The following is a 20,864-nucleotide window of genomic DNA, read 5'->3' on the forward strand; positions in this document are numbered from 1 at the left end:
AACGTCACAGATTGGAACATGCCTTGTTAGGGGCTGATTCAGTTTGAGATGTCTCTATTTCATGTGGAAAAGAAGAAATTTGATAAAGAAAGGGAGGAAGAAAATATGCGGTAAAGAAAAGAGGTGAAGTGTAGAGTTAGAGTGATCTAGTTGGCGTTAAGGTCACATCCAGGAGAACTGCAACACAACTAGCAAAATTTAGGCCAAACACCGCAAATAGATATTCTGAAACTAATATTACAGTGACTTGATGAAAGTGCAGTAAGTGATGTAAAAATCATATTGTTGGACATAATTTTAACCCTGCTCAAAATTAACCCTTCAATGCATCGTGAAGACCGTTATTTATGTCTAGTTTAATTCCTGTTTGCACATGACAAGTCTTTTGAACACAGGACCTTTGCTGCGTTTTCCAAGAGGCTATTCAGCATAAAATGATGTGCAAATGACTGGACCTGGGCCAGGTTTTATTTTAAAAATTGTAGGAACATAGCATTCATCCCAGGTTTAATGTTATGTCTCTGGCTAAAAGTCATTTGTATTGTCAAAATGAATACAGTGATAGAATTTTTATGCAAGACTCTCACGAAAGATTTTTTTTCCCCTCTGCAAAACTCATTCTTGAAGTTAAACAATTCTTGCTCATTTTTCATCAGTCTAGTTTACCAACAAGCGTCCAATATGTCATTGATTCGCAGTGATGTCCTTGGCCTTTTTTATTTCTCTTACCAAATATATTTGACGGAACTAACCTTATTCATTAACATTTCCAGCCAAGTGTCTCAGAGCAGCTCCCTGGAAGAGGTTCACCTGGATGGCCTCCCCCCAGTACCCCGGCTGGTGGAGATGAGGCGAGACCCCGTGCTGGGTTTTGGCTTTGTGGCAGGCAGCGAGAAACCTGTAGTGGTACGCTCTGTAACACCAGGTAGAGGATTCATTCTCAGCATCAAGCTGGTGTCTGGATGTTGTAACTCTATGAACATTGTGCATCTGAGAATAAAGCAGATTATAATGTGAAATATCAGTCACACCTTTCTTATGAAATAGTCATGGTAAATTAATACGATGTGAGTCTTTTTAAAATTATAACAATAATAACAAGCAAGCAGCCTGTCAGTTGAACTGTCTAACTTGACATTGCACATCCTTTAGCATGAACACTGCACTTTGTATTGCTATAACACAATACTGTACAACCATTTTAAATGTAAACTATTTTGAATGAACTACATCTCTATCACAAATATATACCATAACTTTGTTCAATGTCCGTGTTGTCCCTGTTAGAGAAACATTGAATTTTAACCCACTATAAAATATATTCAGAAATAAATGCAAATAAATCAAGGAATGTGTTGTGTTATCGAGCGATAAGGTAAATAAATACAAAATACAAAACCTACCAATTTAAAGGGATGTTGGGATTTGTCACGCTCACTGTAATCTGAAATGAGGAATTTGTTGAGTTACCAAGCCCTATCTTTAACTACTCAAAGAAATTAACCATAGAGTATCATTGGTTAGGATCAGCCATTATAGCTGGATCACCAGTCACAAAGATGCATTAGTTCTTCGGTCATCGGAGGGGTCTTTTTCCATTGAACCTTTGTGATTCCTTCACAAACTAAATAGGTGGATTAGATGGGTTCAATCTCTTTTAATTTCTATTTCTTTATTTCAGTTTATAATTTTACAAATCATGCTCCTGCAACTAATGACATTATTTCCTCCTAGAGTTTTAAAGTGTACTAAAGTTTTGGAAATTATCTATTGTAGAATAAATGAACCAAATTGGAAGCAGAAAATTACTGTCTTCATTTTTCCCCTAGAAAGCTTTGATTTCGATGTCTACATGATTACTGAATTAGCCTTGAGCTACTGCTTAAGGGAACAGACAGTCTTAATGGTTGAGTATCTTAATAATTGATCAATTTTGAATTCAAATGATATTCATTTTTGAGTCAAGTATGTGAAGCCACTACTGAAATTTCAGAAGAAACATAGATTCATACAGGAAACACAAATATTTCAAAATTAAAGTAGATCTTTTTTTAGCTTCACTTTCACAGAATCATTTGACACAATTTACCTGCTATTTCTGTTGATCAGTAGTGGAACCAACTACAGCTTGTTGCGTGCAATTAATGAATGTGTGTGTGTGTTTAGGTGGTCCTTCAGAGGGAAAGCTGTTGCCAGGCGATGAGATCATCATGATCAACGATGAACCTGTTAGTTCAGCTCCAAGAGAACGAGTCATTGACCTCGTCAGGTAGATACAAAAATTTCCATGACACTAACTAATTATTCTACAGAATGATAAAACCAAAGCAGACTGAATCAAATGTTAAACACTTTTCTAGAATGAACATAAAACTCAACTGTACTCAGTGTTATATGAATATTCATGTTTTTTGGTCTGTATTTCCATTTTGAGATGTTTATGTGTCAACAAACCTCAGATACTCGTCAGATCATCAGTTGACAAGCTATAATATTATTTTATTTTATCTGTTAAATTTATGCAGCACAGAAAACAATTACGATAACTGGTATCAAAATAATAATTGAGCAGAAATAATTTTGTTTTAAAATTTACACCTGACCAAAATTTAAAATTCAACAAAATCCACTACACTCTTATGAAAACCTGGCAAAGTTTTCATACAGGAAAACTTGCAAGGTGAGTCATTGAAAGTCATCTCTCAATACAACATCAGAATTCAAGTGCTGTTTAAAGATGTTTGTCATCTCTTCACAAAGAATATGCCAGACTAAATCAGTCCCTGATGTTTACCCACAGTTTCTTGTAAAGTTTTTTTTTTTTTTTTATTGGTAAGTATGTTAATTTTTTCCCCTTTTCGTCCCTCAGGAGCTGTAAAGAATCTATCATGTTGACTGTTGTCCAGCCATATCCTGTAAGTAGAAGTTGTCAAATTACTTTCTTTTTTTATCACATACCTCCAGGGGTGTTTGTTCATTACAAAATTTTCCAAAACCACAAGAAAAATTATTATTCAAAATAACTCCCTGTGTATTCCTCATACTGATGTTTTGAACCAAATTGTCACTTCCAGTGTCAGAGAGATATATGTGGTATACCTCTCTTTTAATTTCAAGCACATACTCTTAATATCCAATATGTTGTTATGCCCTATAAAGCTGTTTTATCTTCATTTGTGCATGTGTTTATGCTTCTCTGTTTTTCCCCCTCCATCTGCTTGTCTCTGTCTTTTTCTTCTTCTCCTCTTTCCTTCAATTATTCTGTCTCTCTTTTTTTGGATGGATGCCTCTTAGTCCCCTAAATCAGCATTCATCAGTGCAGCCAAAAAAGCCATGCTCAAGTCCAATCCAGTCAAAGTGCGCTTTGCAGAGGAGGTCATTATAAACGGCCAGGTTCCAGTCAGTTCTTTCACACGCACATCAGTCACACACACACACATACATGCACACACACGCACACACACATACGCACACACAAACAACACATACACACGCACACACGCACATATGCATGCACACACACATACATACACACACACATACAACACACACATGCACTATCACATACACATGCACATATGCATACACACACGCATACACACACATACAGTATGGACCGATGGAGAAAATATAGATATATGTCTGACAACCAGTTGCTATAATTTTATTGATTCATTTAATCCACTAGACCTCACAAAGCACATGAGATTTGATACAAAGCAGGGCCTGAATGACCAACTGACGCATATGTTCCTTTTTTCAATGCAGAACCCAGTGAAGGACAATTCTCTTCTGTTCATGCCAAATGTCCTGAAGGTATACCTGGAGAACGGGCAGACTAAGTCTTTTCGCTTCGACAGCAGTACTTTGATCAAGGTGAGTTCCAAAAAAAATTACATTTTTCGAAGCCTCTGCAATAGAAAATAGAGAGATCAATTTCAAGTGCTAAATAATGTGTCTGCTACACCGATACACATGCATGCATTCTCAATATTGTAAAAATATTTAGTAGTAGTTGCTGTTTCTTCTGCATATTTATTCAAGCAAGGTCACAAAATGTAATCCCTGTGTGCTAAATGTGATTTTGGACCAGAAAATATGATTTTTCCATCTTTACTGAAGGATGTGATATTGACCCTGCAAGAGAAGCTTTCTATCAAATGCATTGAGCATTTCTCCCTCATGCTGGAGCAGAGGGTTGAGGGCTCTGGAAGTAAACTGCTACTCCTGCATGAACAGGAGATGCTCACTCAGGTAAAATATATCATGCCTGCACAAGTTCTCTATTTACTTTTGTTGTCTCTGTTTCCATCCAACACAAGCACACTTACATTGACTCTCATGCACACACACATATATATCCCTACTCAGTATTACAGCAGCATTTCAATCCCAGTGTAATTCATCGGAACTGGTACAGTGGGGATGACAGCTTTCATTGCGCCTTTCCTCCTAAATCGCACACACACAAATAGTGCAAATGTACAAACACCATGAAGATGCTCATCCAAAGATGCCACAGTACTAAAACAAGAGCACCACAGGTCACTTTCAGTAATATTTAGTAACTACAGCTCATACACAGCTCATACACCCGTTGTGAGCTGCATGTGCAGCACACCACAGCTGCTGACTTATCTAACCATTGTATGGACTAACACACTCTAGCACTCTGGTGCGGTTACATTTAAAATTCCTTTGGCCTCGCTACATTTACACATTAAATAATTGATACAATACGGTCAATATTTAAAGGAATTTTGTTTGGCTTTTGGTTTTAAATAAGAAATGGATACAAAAACATAAATAGACTGCTAAATTCTACAACCCTTTTTTATCGGGGTTGCAAATGGTTAGAATAACAGCCAAATGGCAGAAAACATTTTCCTTCATCCACTGATGCCTATGTCACCTATGCTACTCATTTACTTCTAAGTTTAGTGAAATGTTCATTTCTAGAGTTTTACATTTTCACCACAGCAAATCTTTTTGGTATTTTAACAGTGAGATTGAAGCAAATTCTTTAACAGTGATTATAAATATCCAAATATAGCATTAAAGGCTCCATTATACGCCTTAATGGTATATGGTCATACATCCACATTTAAACTTTAATACTAAATTTTATTTGATTGCTTTTGATTGAGTTGCATAGATGAACTGATTAATTTAGTTGTTGATGAATCCATTCGTCATCATTAAATTATTGATGACTTTACTGTATCATAAACAATGTCCTCATATGAAGCCATATTGTTTTTATATTAAAGTCCATAAATTCTGCATTACTATTACACTCAAAATACCAACATACACTTTTTACCAAAACAACTATCCCTACTGCTGTTTTTTCTTTATCATCCTCTTTTTAGCTACACTGTTGATCCCTATACGCCCCCCTTCATGTCTTTATTTCATTTGTACGCATTCCTTTCTGTTATCCTCAGGTGACTCACAGGCCCGGCACTCATAAGATGAAGTGTTTCTTTAGAATCAGCTTTGTGCCCAGGGACCCTGTTGAGCTGCTTCGGAGAGACGCTGTAGCGTTTGAATACCTCTATGTACAGGTGAGAAGTCAAGTAAAACAAGTCTATCTATCTATCTATCTATCTATCTATCTATCTATCTATCTATCTATCTATCTATCTATCTATCTATCTATCTATCTATTAGATATCCTTTTTGGGATCATTAGGTTTTTGGGGACTTAATGTGTTTGGACAGTAATGGGGCTGAACATCCTTTTATGATAATAATAATAATACATTGCATCCGAGACACCTGACTTGACACTCAAGGATACCATACAAATACACATACACAAAATACAGACTTAAAAGATTTAATAAAAAATAATAATTAAAACAATAAGTGACAAAGATTTAAAAAAAAAACTCTGACATAAACCTCTGATTTGCTGCAGTGCTGCAATGATGTTGTCCTGGAACGTTTTGGGCCGGAGCTGAAATATGATGCCGCACTACGATTGGCAGCGCTGCAGATGTACATCCTCACTATGACAACCAGACAGAGTCAGAAGGTCTCCCTCAAATACATCCAGTAAGTCTGCATATGTGTCAAATCATAGTATTCCTGTTTGTCTGCCAGTTTCAAGTAATACTTCAAAACCATCGAGTCTAGGCTTCTTCTGGTCCTTCCTTTTGTTTTTCCAATCCAAAGGTTTACCTCTCATACAAAACAAGGGAGCAGTCGGCCTCAATGCTGAATGACTTAGAATGGGTTCATGGAAATGAGAGGGTGACTGGTGACCTGAGAAAATAGCAGGTTATCTGGCAGTACAGAAAGACACAGTGCAAGGAGAAACCCTGGATACTCAAGGTGTAACAAATAGCCAAATCCTAATACAAAAATGTGATCTAAGTCTTCTAATTTGTGTAGTCTTTAAGATTGCACTCTCGGTAAGGACATGCAGTAATGTATTTCTAAAAGATCCTTTCAGTATGTATTCAAATTCTCAAAGTATTATATAACTTAACCCTTGCACTCTTAGAAAATGGCGGAACAATATGATTTAACATGCTGCCAAATCTAAGGGAAAAAGATGGAAAGTACTGAATACTTATAATGGATTTCATTTTTGTTTTTATCTCAGCCTTTTATATAAATAACTTATAACCTCAGCACATGCCAAGTGTTCTCTAAAAGTCAAGTGTGAGTTTTAGTGTAATATCTAACTTACCATGACTCCAGTGGAAGTGTTTTGCCCCAAAGACTCCATGCTAAAATCAATGTTCTCTCAACAGAAAGGAGTGGGGTCTTTCATTGTTCCTGCCTCCCACTGTGATGTCCAGCATGAAGGAGAAAAACATCAAAAAAGCTCTGACACACATCCTCAAAACCAACCAGAACCTTGTGCCTCCAGGGAAAAAAGTAAGCTGTTTCTTTTGCCTTTCTTTGCCCTCAAAATACTAAACACACACACACTCACACGCATGCACATAGATATAAACAAGCAAACGCTCTCTGACATGGTACCCTAAAATAGCTTCATTGCCTTGGTCAACCTTGCAAAGGTCCTCACCCATGTCAACCTGAGATGCCATCTGTCTGAACTGTACTGTAAGACCTTGAATGGTGATGTAAGAAACACACAATGTCTAAAGTGTGTGCACACAACGTGACCAACTATGGCTGTACTTTCTGTCTGTAAGACACTCTAACTCTCATGGGCTCAAGCTGCCCCTGGCCCATCTTTTCTCCAGCACATATACAACACAGCATGTTTCTTTTCAGCTGCCATGCAAGAGTTCGTTGCAAGACAACCAAAGATGTGAAATCACATTACACTAGACCAGGGGTCAGCAACCCGTGGCTCCGGAGCTGTATGCGGCTTTTTGATTCCTCTGATGCAGCTCCCTGTGGCTTTTGAAAATAATTAACAACTATTTAATTAAAATGTGTTTTATTATAGTTGGTTCATTTCTAAAATGTAATTTTAGATTTGAAGATTATGATGATCTTGTATTTTCTAAATAAAGCATGTTAAAATATTATTGTCGCTCTTAATAATAGTCTGTAAAACGCCAGTAAAAGGATAACAGCACAGAGAGAGAGGACATCATTTTCGTTTGCTGTCGGTGGATAATTTAAGTTCGGCTTGTTTCTCATAAATACAAGAAGGACTCAAATAGACATTGAGTATTTTCCTTAAAAGTAAATTGGAGTTCAAAATGTTTTGTTGCATGCAGAAATGTAATTTTGTTTGCAGTTGTTCAATGATTTAAAAAAATGCAACATATTTTGTTTGACATTGCATAAAGTTAAAAAAATAATGTTATATGTAGTGTTAATACATTTTAAATGTCAAAAGGGTTGTGTGGCTCCCAATGTCTTGATGACTATGGGGAAACGGGTTGCCGACCCCTGCAATAGACTATAATAAAATTGTAAACAAAAACAGCACAATCTGTTATCATTAAATGATTACACTCAACAATAAAAACAAAAGGAAATATGTAACTGAAACTGCTTTTTCTGGGTCTTGACTCTTGATTTGGGTGTTTAAGCTTTCACCGTAGCAAGGCAGTAGGGCAACATCACCAGCTGTTGTCAAATGGCCAGCCTTGACAAACTCAGCTGTAGGTATGTAGGTATGTAGGGATTGAATTGTTTATCCATATCTGTGACTGAACAGAGCTTACAAAGCTTTTTGTTCTTGCAGTCACAGGCAAAATGTTATTTTCTCTTTGTTCACTATACCATGAAATGTCAATCAAACTAAAGGGATATTGATTCCTCCGTGCCTCTGCATGTTGGAGCTGCTGATAAACAATTTGCATTCACAGAGGCAACTGATATTGGGTTTATTCACCAGGGTCATATATAGATAAGAATCAACAGAGAAATGGCATGCAATTCAGTATGGGATTTTTCCAAACTAGGTAATTGTAGTCCGTCATTCAAAACAGACTGCTTCATGTTCTTCATGGTTCAGTCTTTCAAGAGACAGAGAGTCAGAAAACAGATTTGTAATGCATTTTTTTTTTTGACATTACAAGAACATTTTACGTATAAATAATGGTAAATCAAGTGGGACTATAATTGACAAATCTGAACATTGTGAGAAACATTTGATGGATGTATTTATAATGATATTTTGTGAATGGCACAGGTATAGACTCCCAGACAAGAAAGTATGGCACAACTATTTGATGTTGAAGGGCCCACTGCCTCAAGTATCGTCATTAGAGAGTACTGTACAAAGGAAGTGAAGTGTTGTGAATCCAATGCTTTTGATCATATTTAAATGATATAACGGAATTCGATGTAAAGTCAATGCTGTTAGTGTTGCTGTTGTTATGAATGTTACCTATCACATTTTACTTTTGTTCCAACAGCTGACTACTCTGCAGGCCAAGGTGCATTACCTGAGGTACCTAAGTGAACTTAAACTGTACGGAGGCAGGGAGTTCAAATCAATACTTTTGGTAAGGCATTTAGTGAGGGAAGGTTATGTGAAAGTTTGAGAATTTTGAACAGATCTACTTTGAAAGTGTAAAACCTTTGAGGAACATATGACTGATAAACTGCAACTTACTGGTTTGGAATTTTTACTTTTTTACAGCAAGGGGAGAAACAGACAGAAGTAACATTGCTGGTGGGCCCTCGTTACGGTATCAGTCACGTCATTAATGTCCGGACCAACCTGGTGGCCCTCCTGGCTGACTTCAGCCATGTCAACCGCATTGAAATTCTCACTGAGGATGAAGCCAATGTCCGGCTGGAGCTACATGTTCTTGATGTCAGGGTGAGCTCTGAACATAATTCTTTCAAAAATCCAGGCAGTTTGCTGAAAATATTGCGGTAGAATGTTTTGTTTGCTTTTTTTTTGTCCTTCTTCTTCCCCCTCTTCATTACTTTCCTATTGATTTACAGCCTATCACGCTGATCATGGAGTCCAGTGATGCCATGAACTTGGCCTGTCTAACTGCTGGCTATTACCGCCTCCTAGTGGACTCGAGAAGATCTATTTTCAACATGACTCAGTGCAATAGCACAGGAATAGATAACAATAGTGAGTTATATCTGTGTTTGAAAAAATTGCATATTTATTTAATTTGTTGTTATTTCAATACATCTCTTGTTCTTTTATGTATTGTGAAAATACAGATAAATATTCACTGACATAAGCAAAAGCAGTTGCAGTAAATCTTGTTGCAATTCAAAAGTGTATTGTGGAGAATATACCGGTAGTTCCTTTAATATAAAAAACATTTAATATAAAAAATAAAGTGATAAAACTCAATTTTGTGTCTCCTTATAGGCCAAGATCGTGTCCTGGAGTGGCCATACAGTACATCTTTTGGGGACAGTGACGAGGCCTCATTCAGCCAAAAAGAGGTCTATAACAGGGATGCTCAGCAGTCAGATAATGTCCAGAGAGAAAACAGCATTTCCCCTTACTTCCATGACACCAAAAGCATGGAGAGAAATCTTGGAACATGGAAACGACTATCGCCTCCTCCACTTCCGCCTGCTACTAGACACAAATCACAAGACTCACCCCGGAGTGCCAAAGTGTCATTTATTTTCGGAGGAGACCCACCATTAAACAAGTCCAAGACTTTAGGCTATGACAGACTTTTAGAGAGTCCTGAGATACCTGAGCACAGGCCGCTCTACTTGGACAACAATACAGACTTTCAGGCACAGGACAGAGTGCCATTTCAATTCGGCGGTCTCACACATGTTTATAGTAATATTATAAGTGTTGAGGGCAGCGAGGAGCCACTGCTAAGAGATCTGTTTTATCGTGACACAACAGACGATGCAGAGGATGAGGAAGATGCATCGTGCGAGGAGGACTCAACTGGTGGGACACCAGTGGGTGATGACCATGCAGGTGCAGATGAAAACCAAGGGCTGGCCACAGCTGCTGGCAAAGCGACTTTCCTAGCTCTCTCTGGATCAACCGATGACATCATTGATCTGACATCACTGCCTCCCCCCGAGGGCGACGATGGCATTGATGATGACGAAGATGACACACTGCTGCAGACGCTTAACCTCGCAATCGCAGCCCCACCGCCAGGCTTTCGAGACAGTTCAGATGAGGACGCGTCACCTGAGGGAAGGCCACTGAGCACACGTGACAATGATGACATACCAGTGTCATTAATTGATGCCATTCCGACTCAAGGAGAGGGTGAAGGCAGCAGGGGAGGTGAAAGACAGCAGAACAGTGCAGTCGTGAACACTCTCCAGGCACTTGAGACTTTGTCTGTCTCTGAACAAAGGCCACCCCCACCACCACCCAATAGCAACAACCAAGGTGTGTTTAAACAATGATTGCTGATCACCGGCTTTTAATCGTGACTATCATTTATTTCTTCTAATTTTTAATCAAAATCCATAAATTCTAGCTGTAGTTGTCTGTAATTTCTTCTCTGCTGTAAGTTAGCAAACAGCTAATATACTCTCATGACACCAGGACTTTAAGTATTTTTAATTGTGTTTAATTGTGCTGATTAAGCCATATTTAATTATCTGTCTTCTAGGTGTTTACATATCACAAGGCTTTACCCCAGAGTCTTCATCGGATTCAGGTAATGAGACCAACTCATCAGAGATGACTGAAATCTCAGACCTAGCTGCTACCCATAGGCTCAGTGAGAGCCACATGCGACTTCTGGTGGCCACAAAGGAAGGTTACCAACCTCTACTTGAGGAGAAAACAGAATTCCCTGTCTCACCCAGTGCAGGAGGAACATTGCAGAAGAAATCACGCAGTCCGAATCAGAACCTTCAGCCACCAGCAGTTCCCCCAAGACGTAGCCCCCAGTTGGACACGACATCATCAGGCCCAGACATTTTAGGAGTGAGGTCTCAGACAAACCTCTCCACGACTCTACAACGACCAAGTTCTACCACTCCAGGGGGCAAGCATCATAAGAAGTCCACAGATTCCAGTGGAAAATATAACACCTTCAGCACAAGGGTAGGGTGTCGAGGTTTGATTAGCAGTAATAGCCATCTTGAATTAAACCAATGCACTTCATTCTGTGAGCGAGGGCAAAGTCAAATAAGACAAAATTCCTTTTTAGCCGAAAGTTGCCAAGCTCAGGGCCTTGGGCTCAAAAATAGTCCGTGTGACCATCAGAGAATGCCCCACCCTGCTTCCTCCAGCTCAGATTGCTTGATGGATGTTATTACTTTGGGAGATCATGACGCAGATAATGCAGCAGCGGCAGTTGAGCAGGATGAACACCTAGTTGTAGCATCATTACTGTCCCCAACTAAAAAATCCAGATCAGGAGGTTCTGAGCAAGGGTCGGATATACAATATGACCATCAGCCTATTTCCAGACAGCAAAGTGTTGCACGTTTGTGTGAGTACCATCTCGCAAAAAGAATTTCAAATTTGCAAGGCGAAGCCCACAGCTCACTACAGGGCTCTCTGTGTTCATCTCTGGATGCAGGTGGCAGCACAAACAGCAGTGCCTGTGCCACCCCAACTGACTCCCCACTTGGCCCTGGAGCTGTTGAACCAAAACACCCCCATTTGCAAAGGCACCCACTTTCTAGTTCGTCATCCTCTTTACTGAGGGTCCTAAACTATGAAGAATACAAACCTGGAGTCCCTCACAGTACCCCTGGCCAAATCACTCAGGGGAAAGATCTTCATCCTCATGCAGACCCCGCCCTGCTTCGGAAAATGCTGCCCAACATTCATTCTCCTGCAGCTGGAGCTGAGCACAGCCATCCTACCCCCTCTACCCCATCAAAGCACAAAGAGTCCACCACTATACCAAGCAAGAAACCCTACAATGATGTGCATGCTAAACAAAAAGCATGTTTTAAGGGGCAGAACCAGAAAGAAGGCAGTGAGGCCTATAGACAATTAATCAACTATTTAACGGTCAGTCAGATGCATCAAGGAGGGAAGTTGCACAGTGCAGGAATGGGTGGTGCAGTAAAAAAAGATACTCGGCGCTATATCACGAGCAACCCTCAGCTTGTTGAGATGGTTAAGAATAGGTCGGGTGCAGGAGCACGTTGTCCCTGTATGCCTTCTTCAGTGTCGTCCCCATTTCTCAGCCCTAATTTGGTGGCACCTAATACAGCCAACATGTCGCTGACACATAAAAATTCACGTTCTTACCACTCAGCTACACTTCCCGCCAAACTCAAGAGAAGTCCTGACATGCATGGTCCGAGACCAAATGACAATCTAGATGTTGTCCCAGCAACATCTGAGAGGAGGAGCTCCTTTTCTGGCCTTGTTAGTGAGCTGGAGCAGAGTGGATTGGATGCAGAACATTTCCTTGCACTTTACAAGAGAGAGGGATGTAGTAACCGTGATGGTGCAATGACTAGCTATCCTCAACCTCGGTCAAGAAGCCAGCCTAGTGGCACCACTGAAGAGTGGTTTAAATTTGACCCCAGAGAAAAGCATGCAGTTCGTCAGTCTCCTTACCCAGCATCCAATTTATGTGGTCCACGTCCAGACCTAAACACCCTCTCACTTGGGAGGGGAGAGCACCCTTCAGCCTTTACCAGGCAAACCCCGACTAGCATTAGAGCTAGCATAAAATCTCCAACTCCCAATATGCAGTCTCCAACTCCCCTACCACCTCCTCCACCATCTCCTCCTCCTTTGTCCATACCAGTTCAAACAAATGCTGGCTCCACCAACTTGGGCTGCACACAAGATGCCATTCATTCTGTCCAGTCCCGGCAAAATCACATTCATGCTGTTACCTCAAACCTATCACAGACAGATCCTTTCAGCAACAACCTGCAAAGAGGCCGGGAGCTAAAACGTAGCTCCAGCAATGTGACTGCCAGTTCTGGAAGCGTAGAAGTTCTTTTTGAAAAGCCCACCCGAAGCCGGAGTCAGCAGCCCTTGTCACCGTCCGTGCCCCACCAAGGTGAGACCAAAGTCCAGAGGAGGCCAACAAGGAAGCGTCTCTCTAAAAGTTATTCACAAGGTTCCGTATCTTCCCATACCACCTGTTGGTCTACAGGAAGTAGGGTTGACAGTAGAAGGGCATCTGTGGCATTTCCCTTGCAGAAAGATAATAAACACTTGAAGGGCTCTCAAAAACTTGATACCAGTCCCTGGAGGTGTAATGGGCCCTTTAGTTACTGTTTCTTTAAACATAAGAGTGAGGGTGAGGAGGATGAGAATGAGTGGGAGAGGACCAGACAAAGTAGAAGTGGTAATGATATTGAAAATGACTGTGCCGCTGTGGTGGGCATTTTCCCCGGTGGCTCAGCAGTGGATGCGACAGGGGAGCAGCTGTATGGAGAGGTCCTCGATAACATGAGCTTTAGTGACCGGCTAGCTCGAATCAACGCACTCAAAGACCGTATGTATGGCTTTCCATCTGGTTTCACCGATGTTCGCCGTGATGCCAGTGAGCTCATTGCACTAGTGAGATCCAGTGTAGGCCGCTGCGACCGTGGCGCTCAGATGCCTATCCAGGATGTATCGCAGTACAAGCAGCTCCTCTCAGTTGAATCAAAAGAATTAGGACGGGCATGCAGAAGGATGGCGCAAGCACACAGTAGTCCAGAAGAAATGCTGCTAGCTGTTACTTGTAGCTTTCAGGTGTTATGCTGTCTCTGCGAAGCATGTATGTGTCTTGTTAAGGGGCTTGGTGCATCAGCCTCACACCAGCAGAGAGAGGTTGTAGCTAAGGTTGATGAAGTTGTTATGAATTATATTTGTTTACTCAAAGCAGCTGAGGCTGCCACAATAGGAGCACCGGGGGAGCACAGTGTTAAGGCCTTGGTCCGGCACTCAAGCACCATGTCAGCCATTGCTAACGCGTTAACCCGCTCCCTTAAAACGCTGCTTAGTAAGTAAAGGCTACACTTTTTGTGACGCGTCATCTACACAGTCAGTAGAAGTTTGTCTTCAAGCGTCTTACCATTTTTGAGGCGGCTAGAAGGATAATATCTATGTTCCACAATATCTGGATAGTATTCATATCTGAATGAATCAAGTGAAAACTTGTTCAGTTAAACGAAACAGCAAAGCTATATCATGACACAACAGAAAAGATGAGTAAGATGTGGAAAAGCAGTCCTCACTGGCTTCACAATATTGTGATCTATATTTACAAAGCCATACTACTGTAGAACTTTGTTAAATGACATATACCTAATAGACCCATTTACCTGTGCATTATGTAACTTATTGAAGAATGTATATAATGTAAAAAAAACATTATTTATTTGCTGTAGCAGTTTCAATAAGCCATGTGTTTCACTTAATTCACTTTCAATTAATTCATGAAGTGCAGTTTTATTACAGATATTTATAATTGTGATTATTAAACTCAAACTGTAGAGATGTAGGAAATTAAATTGCTCTCAGTTCAGTGATGGAGTTGTTGCTATGATCTTATTCACATGATGAATATAAAGTTGTATTTCAGAATAACAATGTAAAATTGAACTGTTTTTTTTTAAATCCCGTTACACTGCAATCCACTTTTCTTGTCAGATGTGAGATTATTTGTTATAAGTATTGAAAAGATATTGTCACCAAAATTGCACTGCATTTTCCACTGCCTCACATTTCATTGATTTATTTTACATGAGCAGTATTTAATTTTAAAAGAAGCTCCCCAAAGCAAGATATTTAATAGTATCATGATTTTATTGTATTATCCTGATAAGATATATTTATTTTAACATAATGGTGTTAATAAGCATCTCTTTTGAGGGAATTCCTGTGCTTGATTTGTTTATATTTTCACACCATGTTGAAATGCAGCTATGCCTTTTGACAGTATATGAAATCCCTTTTCAATTATTCAAAATCCTATTAAAAATATTTTACAGATAAGTTTTGTCTCTTTGCTTTTTTCATATTCCAAACACACTTGTTAAGTGTCACATCTCTATGTAACTTTGGCCTGATCTCTATTTCATATACAGGCTTATTACTTTACATTTTTTTCCTCTACTTTTCATGAATTGCACACAGCTCTCAACTATTTCAATCTGTCATTCCACCAATGCTGCCATTTAGGATGACCATTTCCCTACACTGTGACATTCCCTCTGATTTTAATGGCCTTGTGTTGTTTTCAATTAATTTTGACAATTTGTCTAGTCTTTTATTTCACCGATGCCCAAATGTGATAGAAATTTTGTTTGCTGAATTAGTTGTGAGTTGATAACATATCCCATGATGCCCCCTAAATACGTCTTAACATCCCCAGACCTAGCATTCACATATTATTCACTTGTTAGTCAGGAACTGAGACCCACAGTCCCAGCATGAGGGCATCATCTTTTTTTCATGTCAAAAGTTTTTTTTATACTTATCACATCCCAAAAAGCCCAAATAGCAAAGATACATTTAAAATGCATCACAAACAAAAGCTTGGATCTCGGGGGGAAAATGTTTTTGAAATGCATAAAAAGAAACACCTCAAATTAATGTGCTTCTTAGCTGTGTAAATTTAGTTGCTATTGACCCAGCATGGCAGCAGTTCAATGGCATAATCAATTTTATAATCAAATATTATTTATCTTAAGTAACACTAATTAAACATGATAACCTCTGCTCTGGTGAATCATTTGAGCCATCTTGACATTGGTATGCTGTCTTCATACTTGAACTCTCTGTTGTAGATCGATGCACTTATTGGATCACCACATACATCTATCAATGTTTGAAATACTAAGTAACTCCAAGACAACACCCGACAGGTTTTACAAGCCACTCTAACTAATGATAAACCAAACTTTTCCCCAGATTCTCAACTCCAGTGCCATTCCATCTGCCATCAAGTAAAAATTTACTTTTACCGACCTCTCCTTTCATTGCATTACTGCAGAACCAAGGATCAACTGTCCTGTAAAATTGCTCCACTTATTTGCAGACGAGCGATTTTGTCACAGATTTCAGCAGTATTTTCTCCTGTCTCAGCCAGGAGTCCAGATTTGAGCAGTTATAACAAATTGAGTTTGAAGATGGCAGTAATGAAACACTGACAGTAATAAATGCTGACAGAATAAACTCACTGGATGCCACCTACCATAAGACCATTCCAAGGAGAAAAATGTGTTAATATTTGTAATATTTGTATATGTAATATACACATAATATTAAGAATGTATTTAGATTTTTTTTAGAATATTTAGAAAAATACATAAATATTCCAAATGATTTAATATGATATAAGAGGGTTTTGATTCCTTACCTGATATGTTAAATACAGGAGATGAATGGGTCGGGTGGTTATTGTGTCACATAGTGGCATGCTTGTGAGGGTTGTTGCATCCCTCCTCACATATTGTAAAGAAAAGATATTATAGCTGTACTACGTATAAGTAATACAACAACAGTGATATTGGTAGGGCAAATTTTAATGAATGTCAATGAAAGGGTTTCTTTTCTTTTCTTTTCTTTTCTTTTCTTTTCTTTTCTTTTCTTTTCTTTTCTTTTCTTTTCAACCAAAGCGACTAGATGAATTTTGAAGTAATCACTTCTGGAAAGAAACCAACGTGTTAAACCCATTCATCCTATTGCATTGATAAAAATGACTTTTTAAATCCAGTTTTAATCTTCTCGACTTCCCCTTTGGCTTTCTTCTTCGTGTTGGTTCCATCACAGAGCCAGCGGTGGAGGGCTGTGCGGCGCCAATGCACCCGGAACTCCATCTCCCATAAGGCAGTAGAGCATTTGGCTTATTGGGCGCTTGTCATGTGTCAGAGATGACGTCAACCAATCCGTGACTTTTCTTTAAAAAAAACCACGCCTGCGCGGCAGCTCGTGTCGCGCGCTTCTGCAGCTTTGTGCTTGCCGGGGGGGGAACAGAAGTTGTCAGTGTCTCAGCTTCAATTCCCTGGGTATTCACTCCCAGAACAGACGTAGTGGAGTTTTCCAGGGTTTGATTTCAGACTTTTGCTTTGTGTAGGGTGGTAGGGGGTTTGCATTTGAGAAAATGCCGCCCGCCGCCGAAATCACCTGCTGAAACCAACTCTTGCGGACAGAAAGTTATCGTCGGACCCCCGGTGGGGTTTAAAGCTCAGCTAACGCTAGCTCCAATTAGATTGATAGCTCCGCAACTTCATCGATTTATGTTGTAATGGCAGCCGTTTGCCAACCGCGACGTGCCTTGATGGAAATACCGGCCCCGCAGCCAAAAATTGCAGGTAGGTCTGGAATTTGCCCGCCTCTATTTATGAAGCTGTCTCTAACTTTGTGTAGAGAGGCGCCACTTGGTCGAAATGCTAACGTTATCAGCAGCAGCTGGACGAGAAGCGCGCGCTTCCCCGGCTGTAAACAGATGTCTACCAACAGATTACACACCTCGACCACCACACTAATAAAAGTTTCGAAAAAAATGTATTTTTTTTACCTCCACAGCTCGTATGAGGAGGTCCTACCTAGAGATACTGAGTTCACGTTTAACCCCTAAAGAGCCTCAAATTCCAAGGGGCAGATGCTCGTCCTCGCACAAAAAGCGATTGCAGTCAGGTAAACAACGTTAAACTATAAATTGAGAGCTGAAGGTTTGATAGATTCGAAATGATCCTGCTTGTAATATTCACCCCTGTCTATACACATACCTTCTAATCTGTAAATATGACTGTTTTCTTCTCTGCCTGCCTTGTTGATATATTCCTCAATTGCATACTCTTACTTTTCAGTGGATTTCGCGATTGATGGTCTCTGGGGTGGAAGCATAGGGCACTGTAAGAAGAGTGAGAAGCCACATTGCCCCCTTGCTAAACAGCGGCTGGTACAGCTCATAAGATCCCTCATTTCAGTTGAAGAGGTATTCATACAGGGTTTTTTCACATTATTATATTTATCTAGGCGGAAATGGAATGTCGTCAAGACACTTAAGTTATGATGAACGGTCTTCAATTTCTGCAACACAACACAATACAGTGTCCTCCCCAGCCCTTTTCTTCTAAGTCATAACTCTATATGCAATGTGTTCCATTCCGTCCCAGAGCCAAGAACCCAGGACTTTGACGTCTGACCTAAAGTATCTCCAAGAGGACTTGCAATTGAAGAAAGCCAATGTTTATAGGTCGATACCTTACTCACGCTTTGGCTCTAACAGGGATGCTCACTGCTACAGAAAAGCATACCCTCATCTGGTGGCCTTTAAAGTGAGTATCACCAGTGTCTAACATCTTTCATTTTGAATCGTTGCATTTCCTTTTTAGATAACTCACTGCACTTTTTTTTTTTTTGTTTTCAAATGATAAGCCAATTTACCATCAATTATTTTGTGCTCTGTAGGAGACCTCCACATACTTTTTTCTTTCTAACGCATTGATGCTTATCCTTCCCTGTAGGTTTCATGTCAGGAGTGGGGACAAGTTCTTCTGAGAAGCAAAGAGTGGGATGCTGTGTTGGAGCACACATTGATGGCATGGCGTTACACCAGCGAGTTGCCCCAGTGGGATACAGCAAACCATAACACTCTCCAAGAACAGTGCTACAACATCTTGGCAGGGCACAGCCTTACGGCTCTTCAGCACTACTGCCCTGAACCAAAAAGAGGATTCGAGTTGCTTAGAAGGTAGTGTTTTAGTCAATGATGTCATACGATGTCATAAAGATATTTACAATAAATATGGCCTTGCGATTGACTGCTGACCAGTCCAGGATGTACCCCATCCATATGTATGTATTTTCTTGTGTGTTAATCCTGTTCCTGTTTGCCTACTGCAGCCTCCTGAACGATAACTCTAAAATTCGCGCGGAACACAAATGTGAATAACTTTAAAATGCTTCTTAAGTGTTTGTTTTGGACTTTTTGATTCTTTTTGACTTCAAACATCTGGAACTGCCTGCTAAACCCAAAGAAGAATTGATACATTTTCCACTTATGAAAAAAATGTTGTTTTTTTTAACAGTCATTTCAATTTTTTATTTCAAAAATAATCTTATACTTTATGTTTAATGAGAAATGTTATAAAGCTAAAAAATGCAACATATAATGATAAAATATTTCAAATCTTCTAACAAATCCCTTTTCTGCTTGTAGATTTAAGATGGCCCAGTTCTACAGCCGTTCAGTTGTGCCCAGTATTCAGGAGTTGCAGAGGATTGTGGGATGTGACAACTCCATGAACATGAAGTAACCCAGGATCCCTTCACAAGTTATTTGGCATTGACCCCAAAAAAGGGTGCCATATTTGCAGACATCTAACTGTCATGAAAGCCCAAATCATATATGTTTGTATAATGAAATGGGGGGGGCATTGAAAACGCCACTATGGTTGCCAAAAATAATGCGTATGATGCTGTAAGACTTGTTCAGATTCCATTAAATTATTGCCAAATTATTTGTTACAGGGATTAGTGACTTCTGTTGTCACTTCTTTTGGTAAATTCCATCCAGGTGGTGGTGTACCTTCATCTTCCTAAGACTCCTTTAGAAGGATTGTTTTCTTTTTAGAGGTCAACACTCAGTAAGGTCATTTAGTTTGTGTTTTCAGCCACATATGGAATGATTACTTGGTTAAAAGGAAAATAGAATAACTTTAATATGGAAATATTAATGTGTCTAAGGGCCTCATTGCTTTTTGGAAGGTTATGTCTTCGCATACTTGCGTGACTGTTAGTACTTGAATTTTTAGGTTTCTTTTTGACTTCTGTTGTTTTTGCATGTCTGTCTTCTATCCAGTATTGCCTGTCACTGATTGTACTGGTGCTGTTATCCTGAAAACTTGAAATAGTTTGAGAAAAAAATATGACCCCTAATTTAAATAAAGTGGAAATTTTGTACTTCATATTAAGTGTTCTGACTCCTAATCTTTCAAGTGGTCATTCATTGTCTATTCTGCTCATATTTCACTGAAGGTGGCAGTTTTGCTGTGGCTGTTCCCGGCTGTCTTTTTGTGAGAAGCAAGCTGCACCGGATTTCCACAATTTCACCACCTTAACCCATTCACTACCTCACCCATTCACATGTCATACCCTTACTGCTGTCTTTCTTATGCTTGTTGGTCCCAGCCCGTGCCCAGCCTGCCTATTTTTATTTATTTTATTCTTGTCATTGCTATTGTCACTCTATTTATATTGTCATTTAGTTCTGGCGGTGTATTTTTCACCCTTACTCTTCCTTTATGTTGTCCATTATTATCCCTGATGTTGTAGTTGCTGTCCATTTATTTGCGGATATCTTGCTAATCTTCCGTCTTCTGTCTCCCTATTTATATTCATATCTATATTACTTGTTTATTTTTTGACATTATAAATTCTATGCTGCTGTGACAAAGGAATTTCCCCTATGGGGATCAATAAAGTTTAACTTTTCTTTTCTAATCTTACATTCACACTTGCACAATTCACTATCTATCTGCTGCATATTTTTGGACTGGGAGGACAACGTAACCCTCTGGCACAGGGAGAT

The 20,864-nt window shown here is 39.5% G+C and overlaps 2 protein-coding genes across 6 annotated transcripts in view; both read left to right on the top strand.

Annotated features, from left to right (window-relative positions):
• The window catches only part of LOC147233358 (FERM and PDZ domain-containing protein 4-like), a 63,126-nt gene extending 47,840 nt beyond the window's left edge, over positions 1 to 15,286 (top strand). For 3 of the 4 annotated variants that reach the window (XM_086148076.1, XM_086148073.1, XM_086148074.1), the window contains exons 3-16: positions 774 to 925; positions 2,167 to 2,269; positions 2,870 to 2,915; positions 3,295 to 3,399; positions 3,769 to 3,876; positions 4,123 to 4,254; positions 5,448 to 5,567; positions 5,924 to 6,060; positions 6,765 to 6,891; positions 8,859 to 8,948; positions 9,086 to 9,268; positions 9,397 to 9,535; positions 9,785 to 10,792; positions 11,019 to 15,286. In XM_086148076.1, the coding sequence (XP_086004202.1) occupies positions 774 to 925; positions 2,167 to 2,269; positions 2,870 to 2,915; positions 3,295 to 3,399; positions 3,769 to 3,876; positions 4,123 to 4,254; positions 5,448 to 5,567; positions 5,924 to 6,060; positions 6,765 to 6,891; positions 8,859 to 8,948; positions 9,086 to 9,268; positions 9,397 to 9,535; positions 9,785 to 10,792; positions 11,019 to 14,332 (5,764 nt within the window). In that variant the 3' untranslated portion in view covers positions 14,333 to 15,286. The remainder of the gene's footprint in view (positions 1 to 773; positions 926 to 2,166; positions 2,270 to 2,869; positions 2,916 to 3,294; positions 3,400 to 3,768; positions 3,877 to 4,122; positions 4,255 to 5,447; positions 5,568 to 5,923; positions 6,061 to 6,764; positions 6,892 to 8,858; positions 8,949 to 9,085; positions 9,269 to 9,396; positions 9,536 to 9,784; positions 10,793 to 11,018) is intronic. The other variant, XM_086148075.1, reaches the window with a different exon arrangement.
• A 1,979-nt stretch (positions 15,287 to 17,265) lies between these two features.
• On the top strand, positions 17,266 to 20,183 carry LOC147233359 (uncharacterized). Of its 2 annotated transcripts, XM_086147477.1 has the most exons (7): positions 17,266 to 17,640; positions 17,855 to 17,965; positions 18,139 to 18,266; positions 18,448 to 18,482; positions 18,561 to 18,609; positions 18,799 to 19,025; positions 19,494 to 20,183. In XM_086147477.1, the coding sequence occupies exons 1-7, from the start codon at positions 17,574 to 17,576 to the stop codon at positions 19,588 to 19,590; spliced, it is 714 nt and encodes a 237-aa protein (XP_086003603.1). In that variant the 5' UTR covers positions 17,266 to 17,573; the 3' UTR covers positions 19,591 to 20,183. The 2 variants fall into 2 exon arrangements, with proteins under 2 accessions (XP_086003603.1, XP_086003602.1); XM_086147476.1 differs by having other exon boundaries at positions 18,448 to 18,609.
• Positions 20,184 to 20,864: the final 681 nt, after the last annotated feature.

The sequence above is a fragment of the Fistularia commersonii genome, chromosome 6 (genome assembly GCF_037954325.1).
Source record: "Fistularia commersonii isolate RoL2024-O1a breed Wild chromosome 6, RoL_Fcom_v1.0, whole genome shotgun sequence".
Lineage (NCBI taxonomy): Eukaryota > Metazoa > Chordata > Actinopteri > Syngnathiformes > Fistulariidae > Fistularia > Fistularia commersonii.

Bases quoted from the DNA above. Each gene is read 5' to 3' on its own strand.
- LOC147233359 (XM_086147476.1), top strand. From the start codon at position 17,574: ATGGCAGCCGTTTGCCAACCGCGACGTGCCTTGATGGAAATACCGGCC. The intron at 17,641-17,854 runs GTAGGTCTGGAA...TTACCTCCACAG, and splicing joins CCCGCAGCCAAAAATTGCAG to CTCGTATGAGGAGGTCCTAC. The intron at 18,267-18,447 runs GTATTCATACAG...ATTCCGTCCCAG, and splicing joins CCCTCATTTCAGTTGAAGAG to AGCCAAGAACCCAGGACTTT.